Below are 15653 nucleotides of genomic sequence, written 5' to 3' on the forward strand. Positions count from 1 at the left end.
TGTACATTGCTGTTGCATCTAACCACTTCCATGTGTAAAATATTTGGAGTGGAAGTAAAACCTTTGTCTGGTTTGATGAAACCGAATACAGAGTTTGACATAATATCTGCTGTGTTGTGTACTTAATATGTGCTTCAACACCACTAGAGTGGTAACAAGTAGGGGGCCAATGACTCAACTCCTCTCCCACCTTAAACCTCTCTATCATTATTTCCATATCCTGCCCTGTCCCATATACTGCAAATCATAAACCATAGGTTTTTTTAGATAACAGCGGGACAGATATATAAACAGTTGTATGCACAAAGCATAATGGGAAGGGTCTGTCAGGGCCTCAGACATAACAAACACAAAACCTTTTTCCACCCTGGTACATCATGGTCATGATGAGAGCAATAAAACAATATCAATAGTGATTCAATTTGTATCAGTAGTAATATAACACAGATTCAACATATAGCAATATAATGTTTATGCAATGTATAATCTTAGAAAATTCTACAGAAGGATCTGAAGTAGGAAGGACTTTAAGTTAATATCAAAGGGTTGAGAAAATAGCTCTTAAGGTCCCTGTGGATGCTCTGTACACTGTATTTAATCGTATCCCACTTCTCAAAACATAGTTAAAAGCGCTTCACAAATATAAAACAACAAATTATAACTTCAAAATGAAGTATATGAGCATGGAGGGTGTCTATAATGTATTTATTGTTGTTACAACCTTCACTCAGGAACAAAAACCTGTCAGTAAAGTTGTAATAAAAATATAAATGTGTTCACTGATATGAACCATTTTTATCTTGATATATTTTTCATGCAGCTCTATATTATTTATGACAGTGTGACAACCATCTGTTGCACGCTCACCCTATTCATCCTGCACCATAACAACAAAGAAAATTTAATCTAGGAGCAAACACCCAGATGAGGTGCTGGTGTTTCCTCCCCTGTCATCATCTCAAAGAAGACTGATGGGCTTGTTGGAAATCTTGAATGACAAAATCTCAAGCCGGATCAGTCCATTTTTGGAAAGGTAGAGTGGTGGGAGGTGTGTAAATGAAGCATCCCTCTCCACTGTGGAAGAAAACTAAATTCCTGAGATGAACAACAGACTGCAAAAAAAAAAAGCGAGTCTCTTATTTTAATTCCACTAAAAGCTCAGCGAAAAACCGACCACTGACAAAAAACCCCACCGCGCATGAACCACCACCGCGCAGGAGTGGTACAACCAAGCCCGGAGCCTGGGCTGCTGAGAGGGGGAGTACAGTCACTTTTTCACCGCTGAGGGAAACGCAACGCTGGGGGAGGAAAGAGGAAAAAGGAACAGACCGAAAACCACAGTGAAAACAACTGACAGTCTGGGTTTTATGTTTCCCCAAGAGTCTGCGAAATGTCCACGAAGGCAGAGCAGTGTAAGTACGGATCTGTGTGTGTGTGTGTGTGTGTGTGTGTGTGTGTGTGTGTGTGTGTGTGTGTTTCCACCTGTCTCTACATGAGGGTGTGTAGCTGTGATGTGTTTCTCTGGTTGATTTAACCATGGGAGCGGATGAGGGGAGCTGTCCTTGGTGATGAACGCGCGGTTGCCAGGGCAGGTTGTTGCAACACGTCCTCTCTCTCCCCGCAGAGGATGACTGGAGGCTCACACACCTCTCTCTCCATCCATCTGCAGGGTGAACAGAAGAAAAAGAAAACGTCGTTGCAATAAATCGAATGATCGTCTGTGTGTTTGATTGATTGACGTGGCTGCATGGGGTGGGGGAGAGCTGTGGTGCTGCTGCTCTCAAGGTCGACCTAACAAGATTCTCCCACTGAACAATACGGTGGCATTAGATTGATCGATAACGTGGGTTTGATCACACGTCGCCCTGAAGGCTGCTGCTGATTTCCTCCTACTCCTCTTCATCATCATCATCATCATCATCATCACCCCCTCCCCTCGGTTTGCTTTGGAACAGGTGGGAACCAGCACCAGTCTCTGCCTCCACATCCTCTCAAATCTGGACTGAACGATCCTGGCACTCCTTTATGAAGGAATTGAAATTGAATTTAAACCCACTAAAATTGTGAGGTCTAACTTGTTGTTAGTTGCTTCCATTTCGTTTGTCTAAAAGTTGAGCGTTGCTAATGTTGTTTATAGGCAATATATTAAGGAATCTATCAGGCTAACATTAGAAAAAGATGAAGCAATGTGTTGTTCTGCTGTTAAACAACATGTCTGCAGTTATCTTATCTTTATTAGGGCCTTCATCTATAGACTTGTTTTATCAAAATGTGAGGACTTTTAAAATCAGTCCACCATCAAAGTGCAATTACATGAGACTACTGTAGTATTATAATACTGTATTGACACCATTTGATGTCTATGATAAATAGCGAATCCTGGGTACACTTGAAGAGATTTTCTCACAATACTATAAGTAGAGTACATACAGTCCTCTCATAAAACCACATTTAAATTCACTAGATCTGGATTTTTGTCTTAAACTGGATTGGCAACCAATTTTTTGGGAACTGCACCATTGGAACTACACTCATAAATATCAGAAAATGTCGAAAACCCCCCCATCTCACAACGGATTTGCACCCTGATCCATATCCACAACTCAATTTTATGGAAATTATTGAAGCAGTTTTAGCGTAATCCTGCTAACAAACAAACAAACAAAAGCAGATAAACATAGCCGTGGCTCCTTATCATTTACCCCTCAGGATGTTTCAATCCATGAAGAGAGAAGCATGTGTGATACAGCAATGTACCACAGCACAGTTCTCTGACCACACATGCCCACAGACAGCTGCTGTTATTTTTTATTTTGGGAGTTTGTCATTTACAGGTCAGAGAAGAAGCTAAACATTGCAGCCCAAAGTCACAGAAAATGGGTCAGCGATCACCAACTCCCAACTTATCTGAACTCTTACTTAACCAGATGAAAACAACAAACAAAATGCTCAAACCCGAGACCTGAGGGAGGGCAGTTCCATAGGACATCACGCTGACATGTCGAATGAGTGAGCCCTTTCTTGTGTTCACCCTCGAATTAATTTTCTCAGCTTGTCCGGAACATGAGCTGGCAACCTTTTGTGCACGAGCGTGTTTCTGTAAGCCATAGGTTACTGCCTCCTCCAGGGCATCCTGTGACCTCGCCGCTATACCAAAAAGGTCACCTGAAGAAGGCCAGAGAGCCATGGAATCACTGACTCTTTGTTCAAAACATCCAAATTACATGAAGTTGGGTCTTATAAGCAAGAAACAACACCAGATGTGTACATTTATGCATTAATGTTTTAATGTGTTTTACTCTCTAGTCTTTCTAGTGTTGATTTGCTTGTTACTCTGCTTTTTATTTTGTCTAGTTGCCTCTAAGATACGATACTTGCAAGAGTATCACAACCGTGTGCAACACAATATTTACCCAGTGCCCTCTGGAACAGACATTGCAAACACACTGAAATACTTTTCCCAAACCCTGCTCAGGTAAGTACCCTGCTCTGGAGCCAACAGGTGAAGTAACAGGCTGTAGAATGTTTGATATTTAGCGTCAGGAGAGTTCACAGTACAGTGCACACTTTCTCAAAGAGACGACAGGGACACCATTTACTACATGAAAAGGAAGTTATAGGGAAATAGCCAGCTCTATCTACTGATATGAGAGTTACAGGGTTTGTGTTCAAGTAGCAGCAGAGACAGACGGCTTAGTGGTGTTTATTGATTCAGTGGCTGAAAGCTAGATTAATGCTTCCGGGGGTGGGTGGGCTCTAGTGTCCTTTCCAGAGGCAGGCAGAAGGCAGGTCCTCTAGCTCTGCAGTCACAGGGTCAGCCTGCTCCTCTGGGTGCTGTGAAAGCCTGAGGAAGGAACAACATGTTATTTCCTCCTCAAACACAGGTCAAGTGGGCGGCCATTTTAGACACATCTAATTTCATCGCGTGTCTTTTTTCTTAGCCTGAGCTTCTTTCCATTTAAAAGCGGAGATAAGTAATTTTATTTGTAATCTGGCTTTATAAAAAACCCCATCGCTGTTGTGACTAATTAGCTAATATACAAATAAAGGGTGAGATTGCTGGAGGCTGAACTTGTTTGCCCCACTTACCAGTTGAGGGTGCAATCTATTTGAGGTTGGCAGCAGGCTTCAATACACTTAATGCTTCAGCCCCATAAGGATTATTCCTCTACTGAGTATCCTGGATACTTTGTGCATTGCTGAAGGGCCGTCCCACACCAGCATCCTGTTTTAAATATGACCTATAGCCAGTGTCACCTGAGTGTGAATGCAGTCACTCACAACGATGCCACTACTTGCTCGATATTTTCCTGCAGCACAGCCTCTTTGCCTCTGATATGCAGAACAAATCATTCTGCCCGGGGGGGGGGACTCCAGGATTATCAATCCACCTGTGACTTCTAACGCCCAGGGTAAAGAAAAAGAGAGAATGCAAAAGAAGGAGGAGATTAGTGAACCTTTAAGTAGGTATGTGTCATGTTCTTGCAGAGAAAAAGCGAAACAGCCAGAGGAGGTGTTTGCTGATTCAGACGCTCATTTTTAGGTTCAGCACAGGTCAGGGCAGAAAAAAGGAAAGATGCAATTATATTTGCTTCCTTAAAGATGAGGCATATCTTGTCATATTGCTCCTTGTCAAACCGAGCTCTCTGCTTCAGTGAGCCTCACTGGCTTCACGCCAAACAGTACCACCCATGAGAACGACTGCAGCGGGCCGCAATCATCCACTGTTTAGCTTCTGTTTTAGATTGAGCACCACACGTTTGAAATCCTGTTTCTTAGATGAGTCTTGATTGTGCTTTGAATTACTGAGACACACATAGCCAATGACTTTGTATTGACAGTGCAGGGATTGACAGTCGATGTACGTCATGTGTCCGTACCAGTGCATTTCTACATGTGTTTTATGTGTTGTGTAACTCTTGTGTCGTTCTGTTTGTACGTATGTGCGCACATGTGTGTGTATCTTTGCGTGTGTACATGTTCAGCGTACGTGTGTGAGCGTGTCTTTTTATATGTCTATGTTCATTGTTCAAATTGATGATGTTTTCTATATGAGAAATGGGCAGTGAAAAAGTCATACTTTGAGATACAGTCCGTTGTCATGCTGTTTGAGTTTGTGCTGCACAATGAGGCAGCGTCACGAATGAATCTACGCGGACTAAAATCTTACAGAGTATAACTTTGAGGGGATTAAGTCAGAAAATGTTAAATTCTGCTGTTCACGTATTAACTCAACGTTATGCATTTACTGTTATATGTTAAAAAATACTTATGAAATCCCCTTTCTCACTTGCCATGAATGCTATAACTCTTTTTTGAGTGACCTTCCAAAAAAACAAAACAATACAGCAGCATTTATAATCTGGGCTCTCATGATAAATCCCAATCATTTGCCTGATAGAACAGCTTAGCTCTTTAATAATGTGCAGTAAAAAAAAGAGCAATGCTCTCTGGCCCCCACCCTCCCCCCTCCTCCACCCTAGACGCTCCCACACTCAACCCCGACTAGTTTTCTGCTTTTTGTTTTTTCTCCCCCCCTCTTTAAAATTGAATATGTCCACCACCTTCTCCCAGGGGACAGCAAACACAATTGTCCATCTTGCATTAGCTCACAAACATGATGCTACCAGTCATCTCCCCCTGATACAACCTATTTCCTTTGTCATTATAGTTTCTCCTCTACCGTAGATTAGTTGTTACATTTATTTTAGAAACCTGAATCCATATGCCTGTTGGATCTCATTATTTCTCCTGATGATACTGGTGCAGTATCATAACGTATGCATACGGACATTATTTCTCTGGTGCAATAAACATGTGCTGTGACCTAGGAGCACTTGATCTAACCTCACACACATGTTTATTACTGGCTGAAGCATGTTTCAAAAGTGTCACCTCTGTATTTTCCCGAAACAATTTGGTGTCACTCCCATCCTTGACAGCCCCACTAAAGACAAGGAAATTTCATTTTTAAAAAGAAATTCCACGGCTCATTGGCCTTTTTTTTTTTTGCATAGTGGCCACCACTGACCTTGCTGATTGGAAGACGGCAGCCATTGAGGGACAGTCATTTGCGCTGTCCCTTTTTGGAGAAGTATGGGGTTGCCACTGAAAACATGCCATTTTTTATATTTTTGCTCCTTGTCACCAGATACGCATGAGATGCAGTGATCATTGCAGTTTGTGCTCATGTTTTTTTTGTTTTCCAAGTGCAAAGGCAGACAAAACGAGATGAAATTGAACTTAAGTCACTCTGAGCAGACAAAGCTGGGAGAAATTGCCCGTGCCTTCAGTGATACAGTCAAATAGTGAGACACTGCATCCTATGTGGGGTTTATCTGGGTTTGTTTTTTTCTATTTACGCTGTCTCTGTAGTGCCATTTCAATGTAATGTGCTGTTTTTTTGTGTCTTTGTTGTCTCTTTTTTTCCCTTGTTCCCCCTCCCCTACCCTCCCTCCCCCCTACCCTCCCGCCCCCGGAGCAGCATTCTGTCCCGCACAGGCAGGAAGGAGAACCAGGAAGCTTCCAATTTGGCCGTGCCCATGACCATGTGTCTTTTTCCTGTGCCATTCCCACTCACCCCATCTCTAAGACCACAAGTCAGTTCCATCAACCCTACAGTTACTCGCTCCCTCCTTTACAGCGTTCTGCGCGATGCCCCGTCAGACCGCGGGGGGCAGGGGCAGCAGAGTCGGGACGCTCAGCTCTCAGAGTACCCCTCTCTGGACTATCAGGGCCTCTATGTGACCCTCGTGACCCTGCTTGACCTGGTGCCCCTGCTGCAGCACGGTCAGCATGGTGAGTCAAGGCCCCAGTGCACCACTGTTTGTCATCATCATCCTCCGAGCCGTCTGGCCTGCATGAAGCCACTGCTGCTTTTTTGGCCTCTTTTGTAACGGGAAGAGAGAAGTCCTGCTGAGGATCTTGAGGGATGCATGGGGTGATTGGGAGCACGCTGGATCCTGTCAACCTATTCGTTCATAAGCCATTGGATACACCAGACATAGGCTTCCTCTTCTGTGTATCATACTTGACTGCATGTTTGTTATGTAAAGTGCGAGAAATGTTTAAACTTATGTTGTCGTGTGCAAATATATTAAGTTAAAATGAAAAACACACATGGGTAAATGTAATGTTAAGAGCACATCTGAGAATGACATATTTCCACACTGTTTTTCACGGGCCCCAGTATGCATCTGCGTCCGTGTTTTTATTTTTCATGAATATTTTACCACTGTTAAAAAAAGCTTTAAAGCATGAAAACCCATCTCCTTGACTAGATTGCTCCACTTTTCCTGTGGGCACACTTTACATCATTGGCTTTTAAAGAAACATTTACTGCCCTCAACAGAAGATCAAATTGCAGACGTTTTATTTTTTCACTGTTGAAACTGTTAAATGACTGAAATTTCATGTGATGTCTGTGGCTACATACAGTATGTGAATACTGTATGTGCAGTTTATTGAATGAGTGTCTGTATATCTCTTTGTCTCTTTGTTTGCCTTTTCCCTTTCTCATCAGATCTGGGACAGTCCATATTTTATACAACAACTTGCCTCCTGCCCTTTCTCAGTGATGATATTCTCAGCACTTTGCCCTATACTATGATCTCCACTTTAGCCACTTTCCCCCCTTTCCTTCACAAAGACATCATTGAGTACCTGAGCACATCCTTCCTCCCAATGGCTATATGTAAGTATGACCCATCACATAAGTAATGTTACATATTCAGCTCCTGCAAGCATTAAACTCAACTCATCATCAGTAATATATGTAGAAAATCAAATGCAACACAAATAGCAGCTGCTGGGAAGGGATGGTTCACCAAAACCTGAAAAGTCACTCATTATCTACTCATCACTATGCAGATGGAGCGGTGGGTGAAGTGTTTGAGGTGAACTATCCCTTTAAGCTTTGAAAGCCACCCAAATGCTCTATAAATGACATAAACAGATCTTCATTAGCACCTTAAAGAGACCGTACAGAGATCTTTCAAGCCTGCGTCATCCTTTTTTTTTCTCTCCCTTGCTCGTCTGTAGTGGGCTCCACTCGAAGGGAAGGGGGTGTCCCAGCCTATGTTAATCTGTCTGCCTCCTCTATGCTCATGATTGCAATGCAGTACACAACAAACCCAGGTAACTCATGGCACTGACCAGATGTGAAGCATGCATGCAAATCTGACCTACACTCAAATGTTGTGGAGTAACAGCTCTCTGCCTTAACTGGTCTCTACTACTTTCCAGTGTATCACTGTCAATTGTTGGAGTGTCTAATGAAGCACAAACAGGAAGTGTGGAAGGTAGGTCACCCTCTGAATGCAGATAATAGACTGTATATAAAGATGGACGACATGACCACTACTCAAAAGTGAAGCCAAAGCATCTCAATCGCATGGTGGCTGGCTGCACCACATATAATACATTTGGCCTCCTCCATGTTAATGGATCAAGGCATGGACCGAATAAAAGTCAAATCACATTGAGATGGTTTCTGTCATTTTGGCTAGTTCTGATAACACTACATGTTCAAGTGTTCATTTCTCTGGTAAGTTTGGTTTTAATTATAGTTAAAAAAAGATGGTGAAATGTGAACGACAGCTGACTCACGATTGGTTGAGTGAGTGTATCGACAGGACTTCGCTACATCGGCTTCATCCATCCATCGCTATCTCTGAGGATATTTTTTGTCATTTGTGGGTCGTGGCAGGAAGTAGAGACGTGTTGGTCATCTTCTTATGCAGTCTATGATGCGGACATATTTTCATGTGTGTAAAGCAAAGTGAAAGAGTTTCATTCCACTTAAAATCTCTTATTTATTTGATTTAAAATGTGTAACAAATCTGGCCTAAAAGCAAATCTATTCTCCCTGCTAAACTTTGATTAAAAATACAACTTTATTACATTTTAAGCTAGCCATTACCCTCTGCTCTTATCTGTTGTGCCAAGCTAATGGTTAGCTAGTTTTAAAAGCAATCTATAGCCTTTACAAATGGAAATCAGGTTTGAATGAAAATCTATTTGCTACTAGCTCCATTCACTATTCACAAATATCTAATAAATCTATTATAATCGCACTTTAATTATTGTTGATGTCTTCCGTGTATTCCAGGATCTTCTTTACGTCATATCATACGGACCGTCTCAAGTAAAACCTCCAGCCGTGCAGATGCTGTTTCATTACTGGCCCAACCTAAAGCCCCCAGGAGCCATCAGTGAATACAGAGGGCTGCAGTACACCGGTCAGATTCTCTCAATGTCAAATCTGCTGCTTCATCTGTCCTTGAACCAACTAAAGGTCTAATCTATCCCCCATTTTTCTCTTTTTATCCTCCTCGCTCACTGCATCTCTTCCCGGATCAGCCTGGAATCCCATCCACTGTCAACACATCGAGTGCCACAACGCCATCAATAAACCTGCTGTCAAGGTGACTTCAGTGTTAAATGTATAGAAAGATCCACATCTCTTTACGTCTACAATGCCTTGTCACTTAAACATGATGGATTAGTGGTGTGCAATTTGTTCTGAAAGCTGCCTCCCTCGAGAACATTATCGGGAATGCATGTGTCAGATTGCCTTGCTGGGTTCAACCATGCATGATGGCGTTTTGGCTTTTTGCGAGCCCCTCGGTAAATAAATCAGTCGTGCCCAGGCTGCTACACAAGTGGGGTAATGATATCATCTTCTCTTACACCGGTGTCTGTAGCTGCTGTTGCTGCTCTGCTTTATCTGCGCCGCCTGCCTTTACTCAACTGTGCTCAAAGCTGACATATAGAGAAGGAGCCGTGGCATGGACAGAGGCCAGATTTCAATTACCAGGAGCATGCAGGGGGTACGTGGGGGGTGGTTGGATTGGGTGGGGCCTTAATTGGAAGTAGTGACCCAGCGCAGCCCTTCAGGATGGGGTGGCATCAAGTGAGCACAGTAAATTACAGTGCACCATCTGAACATCCAGGCCGAGAGCGTTGGGGTTTTAACACAGGGCCAGGAACAGGTTGCGAGGGAATGGAGTGCAGCATATGCACGCAGCCATCCACATAAAGGAGTGGGGAGGCAGGTATAGGTGTCAGAATATTTTCTTCAGCAAGACACTACCCTCTTAGAGTAATGCTGTATGTGACACAGCACATGGAAAAGGACACTTTGGACAGGAAGATGTTTATGAAAATTAGATATTAAAAGAAGGAAGTATTTTTCTATTTTGTGGAAGTTTGTCACTAGCCTAAAACAGGTCTTGCCTTGTTTTCTTTTTTGTTTGTACAGAAACAAGCTGAGGTTAAGGTTTAAATTGTTTAATTTGTACACTTTTGGTTATAAATAGCAAATAAATGATAGAAAATATAATAAAAAAACATATTTAGTCTGTCTCCTGACCAAAATGAGCTGAAATGTTTCTATCCTCTTATTTGCATGAAAATAACCATCAGCGTATCAATATATTGATCATTTAATTACTACATACATTTTCTAACGCTACCCATGTCACTTTTGCAGATGTGTATAGATCCAACTCTTTCAGTTGCCCTGGGAGACAAGCCCCCTCCTCTTTATATATGTGAGGAGTGCAGCCAGAGGATAGCAGGGTATGTATGTATGTATGTTTCACCTCTTTCATCCATCTCCAGATCCTCCCTCGCCTTCAATAAGATGCCATTCCAAACATACATCACCCACTGCCTGCCTCGTTATTCCTCTCTTTAACCCATGGGAAATGCATCACCATGGTTACGTAATTCCCTTGTGCCGATAATGAGATCATCATCACAAAAGCATGTAGACAATTTTTCCTCTATTCTCCCTGTAACTGTTAGGATTTGAACAGAATGAATGAATCACAAATAGTACTGGGATTGTTCTAAACGTCTCTGGTTCGGATGTGTTAGATGTCCAACCAGGAGGGTTCTGAGAATTCAAATCCAACAGAGGAAGTCAAAATGTATGCTTGTGGGGATGATGGCTGGCTGAGCTTGGCAGGTATATCTTAATATTTCAATCCTAGATGCAGGCAAAAGCAACAAAGGTTAGAGGTGAACAGGAAAGGTAACAATAACTCCTTTAAACAAGCAAAGAGGTTGGCTGAAGTTTTTTTACGAAGTGGCAGAATGTTGGTGAAAAGGCCACATGGTCCTCACACACAGCAAAGTTTGGTGGACTTGGATAGGAATTGGGGCTCAGGTATGTAACAACACACATGAAACAGCTACAGGAAGCAAGAGGGCCGGGCAAACAATGCAAGGAAACTTCACAGTAACAACAGCAAAACAAACCAAGTATGCATATTCTTCACAGTAGCATATTTGAATTACATGACTCTGGGGATTTGTATTTTATCTGTTACTGAAAAAAGATATTTTCCAGCTGTGTGGAAATTTTCTAGATTGCTGTGTAGACACAAGGTGGACATGTATATCTTTATATACACTCTGAGGAGCCCTTTGCCTATACATCATGTAATGTTTATACATTTTTCCAGAGACCACGCTGAATGGCTTGTTGATGTACTCCTGCCCCAAGGTGAGCACTCGCAAGCTTGAATATTCATTTGTTTCAGTCTGTCACAGGCAAACAGAAAAACACAATACATATAATATACATAGTGTAGCCAATATATGTTCAGTGCCTAAAATAAGTTTTTTGTGCAACAATAAGAATGATCAACCATGCTGCAAGCTATTTCAGTTGAATGTCATATATAGAAGCTGCTGATATATTCTGTATGTATAGTTTTGAACATTGTTGTTCATTTCTCTTTACAGCAGAGATATCAGCCATTTGTCAAAAGAAGGTAAGATATTTATACTGCAACATGAACTCTAGTATCAGTCTACCCAACAATGAGCCATCATGTTTTCACCTGTTTTATCACTTTTAACAGAAACTATTGAATTGGTTAACTCTGAATATACTTCAAGATATTAATTTTAACATAGGATCCATAGCAAGGTTATTTATTTATGAATCTGAACACTGAAGTGGCTCAGTAAAGCCAAATCGTTTTAAATGAATGTTTGTTGTCAAATGCGCTGCCTTGGGCACAACTGCTCCTTGCTGGTTTCTACTGTGACACAGGGAAAACTGAGAGTGAGCCGGTCTCAGGTATTCCCGTCAGACCGAGCAGTTGACTAATGTTGTCAGGGGAAACAGCTGGACCCTGCTCTGTTTTATATAATCCACAGCCTCCCTCTCTGATCAGGCTTTGTCCCACCTATTCCAGAAAGCTCTTTAAAACTCCCACCTGGGTTTCACACGTGATCTGACATTGCACTTCGCCTGAGAATAGATAATTACACCATGATACCAAACACCGAACAAACTTCAAACAACAACAACATCATCAGTAACTTCAAATTATTTTTTTCCTTGCTGAAAGCTTTGACAAGTGAATGAGAGAACTCGCCATCAGAGGACAGATATCTTAATTTGATAGGGAGCACTGCATCCCCCTAATGGCACAAGATTAGAGGCTGATCAGATTAGGATGCCTCTCTAGTGCCATGCTTTTTATTTTTAGAAACCTGAGACACCATGGGGATGCATAAAGACATTGTCTATTGCCACAGATGAAGACTGATCAACTTTCCTAAACAAATGCATATTACAGAGAGAGATATTAATTACGAGGGGTTTTTAGAACTAGAAATATGTTTATTCTTAGAGGCTTGTGGTGAGACATTATTGGCTGGTTTACTGTGATTGTTGATGTTTGTATTTTGTTGCCTGCTGCCGAGAATAGAAATAAAAATGATCCCTCCTACTCCTCCCCCTCCTCCTCCTCCTCCTCCTCCTCCTCCTCCTCTTCTTCCTCTTGCTTTCTCTCATGTCTCGGCTTCGCTCTGTAGAACTGTAGCTCTCATGTTAGGCGGGCTGTGGTCACCTGCTTCTCGGCTGGCTGCTGTGGGCGCCATGGCAACCGGCCTGTCCGCTACTGCAAGCGTTGCCATGTCAACCACCACAGCAGTGAGGTGGGGGCTGCGGCGGAGACCCATCTGTACCAGACCTCGCCCCCTCCCATCAACACACGGGAGTGCGGAGCGGAGGAGCTGGTGTGCACAGTGGAAGCGGTTATAAGGTACACTGACAGTGTTTTCACTAACATAGCGCAGCCATATTTACAGAGCATAAGCCTGTAATGTTGTGAAACACGTTTTTACATGAATATAAACCACAATACTGCAGAAAATTATATTAATAATATATATGTGATGTCAGGCTATCTTATGTCTATTTTTATTTCTGTCCTCCTTCTGTATCCTCTGCTCTTCCAATCTCACTCGACACTTCCACACAGCCTTCTGAAGGAGGCAGAGATTCATGCAGAACAGCGAGAGTTTGAGATGAACAGGCGTCGTCAGATGGGCCTGTCCGCCTCCCACCACTCCCTGGACAACATCGAGTTTGATAACAAGGAGGACGACCAGCACGACCAGCGCCTCCTCAGTCAGTTCGGCATCTGGTTCCTGGTGTGTAATCAGAAGCTGTTACTCAGTCTTTCAAAAACAGGGAGGGAGTGGCGAGATAAGAATGTGTACTGTACTTGGCCTCTTATCAGTGCTCTGTTGAATTCATAGTTCCCTGACTGATTGCTTTGACACGTTTCCTAGGTGAGCCTGTGCACCCCCAATGAGAACACACCTACGGAGAGCCTGGCCCGATTGGTCAGCATGGTTTTCCAGTGGTTTCACTCCACTGCCTACATGATGGATGATGAGGTTGGAAGCCTGGTGGAAAAGCTAAAGCCTCAATTTGTCACCAAGTGGTTAAAGACGGTGTGTGAAGTGCGCTTCGACGTCATGGTCATGTGTCTGCTGCCCAAACCCGTTGAATTTGCCAGGGTAAGGTGAAGACCAAGGTCAACTGAGCATACATCATATGATTAATGAATTATAGAGGATGTACAAAGGGAACATGAACATCATGACTCCACACATACAGACAATACACATCCCCACTATTTATATTAGTCATAGCGCAGGTAAACATCTGCACATGTTGCACTGAGGAACATTTTTGATTAAAATATGAAAACATCAGGATCTAACGGAGGACTGAGGTTTATTAAAATGATTCAGGGCAGGTCAGGATGTGATCTAAGTCAGTCTCTGTTAACCTCTCCCCAGGTGGGAGGTTACTGGGACAAGTCCTGTAGCACAGTGATCCAGTTGAAGGAGGGTCTGAACCGCATCCTGTGTCTGATACCTTACAACGTCATCAGTCAGCCACTGTGGGAGTGTTTTATGCCCGAGTGGCTGGAGGCCATCCGCACTGAGGTGCCCGACAACCAACTCAAAGAGTTCCGGGAAGTTCTCAGGTACATCAACCTCTTAGAAACATTTGAATATTATTGTTGTTTGCATGCAATAAAGGTCAGGTATCCACACTCTAATGTCCATGGACTAATTAAACTCCAGCATGGTTTTTATATTTTGCTCATGTACAGATTAAATGCTGCTAGTCTTTATGCTAAGTTAAGCTAATTACCTCCTTGTCCCTGCTTCATACTTACATTGGTACCGATCTTGGCATTTGACAAAATGTATAAATGTATTTACATAAACGTAGTATTCTTGTCTGCCTTCTCCCTGCAGTAAAATGTTTGATATTGAGCTGTGCCCGCTGCCTTTCTCCATGGAGGAAATGTTTGGCTTCATCAGCTGCAGATTCTCTGGCTACCCTGCGTCTGTGCAAGAGCAGGCTCTGCTGTGGCTCCATGTAAGCAGCACATGCACACACACACACAAACACAAACACAAACACACGCACATGCACATGCACTCACACGCACACTGTGTCTGGGGTCCAGTTCACATCCTGCGGTTCTGTCCACAGCGAGTGTGAATTGAACAGGCTGTCACAAAGTGTGACAAGTGTGTGTGAGATTCTGGGCAGGAGACCTGCTGAATATGGATCTGGGTCGCAGAATGAGACAGAGAGAGATAGGAGGGAACTTGCCCTTCATCACATATGTAATCACAGCTTGCAGCCCTGTATACATGGATCAATTTCAAGTTTTCTGTCACCACTGCGATCAAGAGATTGCATAAATTTACCATCAGTAAATGGGTCACGTTTAAATCAGACAGAGAACTGGAGCTCAGTTTGATTCTTCACGTTTTTGTCTGTATGGTATTGCTCTGTGATCTGTTGATGTTATTCAGGTCATAAGTTTATATTTAAGGATCAGTTCACCCAAATCATAAAGTACTAGCTATGCTAAGTGGGACAATATTTCAGAAAAAGCACATTGCTATTAAAGTTTTTTTTAGATGCAGTTATATAATGCTATATAATCTTAAATATATTATGAAGGTAACAGACTTTTAAGCTCCTCTGTGCATATAACAAAACACTAGCGACATGCTGCATTGGTAGAAAAATATATTTGTTTGTGATTTTGTGGAATTGACCCAGTGAGTTCTGTTTGGGCATAGGTGTTGTCAGAGCTGGACATCGTGGTGCCTCTGCAACTACTGATTGGGATGTTCTCCGATGGAGTGAACTCTTTGAAGGAGCTGGCCAATCAGAGGAAGGCACGTGCCGCAGATCTGACTGGCAACACTGGGGCTCGCAGGGTGAGGACGACAAAAATAACGGATGCTTGTTTATGATACGGATGTTCACATTTATACTCTTCTTCGCTTCTGTTTCCTACCATTCA

General features: G+C 42.7%; 1 protein-coding gene across 9 annotated transcripts in view; it reads left to right on the plus strand.

Annotated features, from left to right (window-relative positions):
- The first annotated feature begins 1209 nt into the window (after positions 1-1209).
- LOC109627821 (unc-79 homolog, NALCN channel complex subunit) overlaps positions 1210-15653 on the plus strand; it is a 32590-nt gene continuing 18146 nt past the window's right edge. For 6 of the 9 annotated variants that reach the window (XM_020084627.2, XM_069536314.1, XM_020084628.2 and 3 more), the window contains exons 1-17: positions 1210-1412; positions 3355-3475; positions 6485-6798; positions 7523-7693; positions 8041-8136; positions 8245-8300; positions 9110-9239; positions 9361-9425; positions 10493-10581; positions 11472-11512; positions 11755-11783; positions 12838-13067; positions 13287-13458; positions 13600-13830; positions 14116-14306; positions 14584-14707; positions 15427-15567. In XM_020084627.2, coding sequence (XP_019940186.2) covers positions 1391-1412; positions 3355-3475; positions 6485-6798; positions 7523-7693; positions 8041-8136; positions 8245-8300; positions 9110-9239; positions 9361-9425; positions 10493-10581; positions 11472-11512; positions 11755-11783; positions 12838-13067; positions 13287-13458; positions 13600-13830; positions 14116-14306; positions 14584-14707; positions 15427-15567 — 2223 coding nt within the window. In that variant the 5' untranslated portion in view covers positions 1210-1390. Of the gene's footprint in view, positions 1413-3354; positions 3476-6484; positions 6799-7522; positions 7694-8040; positions 8137-8244; positions 8301-9109; positions 9240-9360; positions 9426-10492; positions 10582-11471; positions 11513-11754; positions 11784-12837; positions 13068-13286; positions 13459-13599; positions 13831-14115; positions 14307-14583; positions 14708-15426; positions 15568-15653 lie in introns of those variants that run through there. The other 3 variants (XM_069536312.1, XM_069536317.1, XM_069536318.1) reach the window with 3 other exon arrangements.

Source organism: Paralichthys olivaceus, chromosome 12 (assembly GCF_024713975.1).
Source record: "Paralichthys olivaceus isolate ysfri-2021 chromosome 12, ASM2471397v2, whole genome shotgun sequence".
Classification (NCBI taxonomy): Eukaryota; Metazoa; Chordata; class Actinopteri; order Pleuronectiformes; family Paralichthyidae; genus Paralichthys; species Paralichthys olivaceus.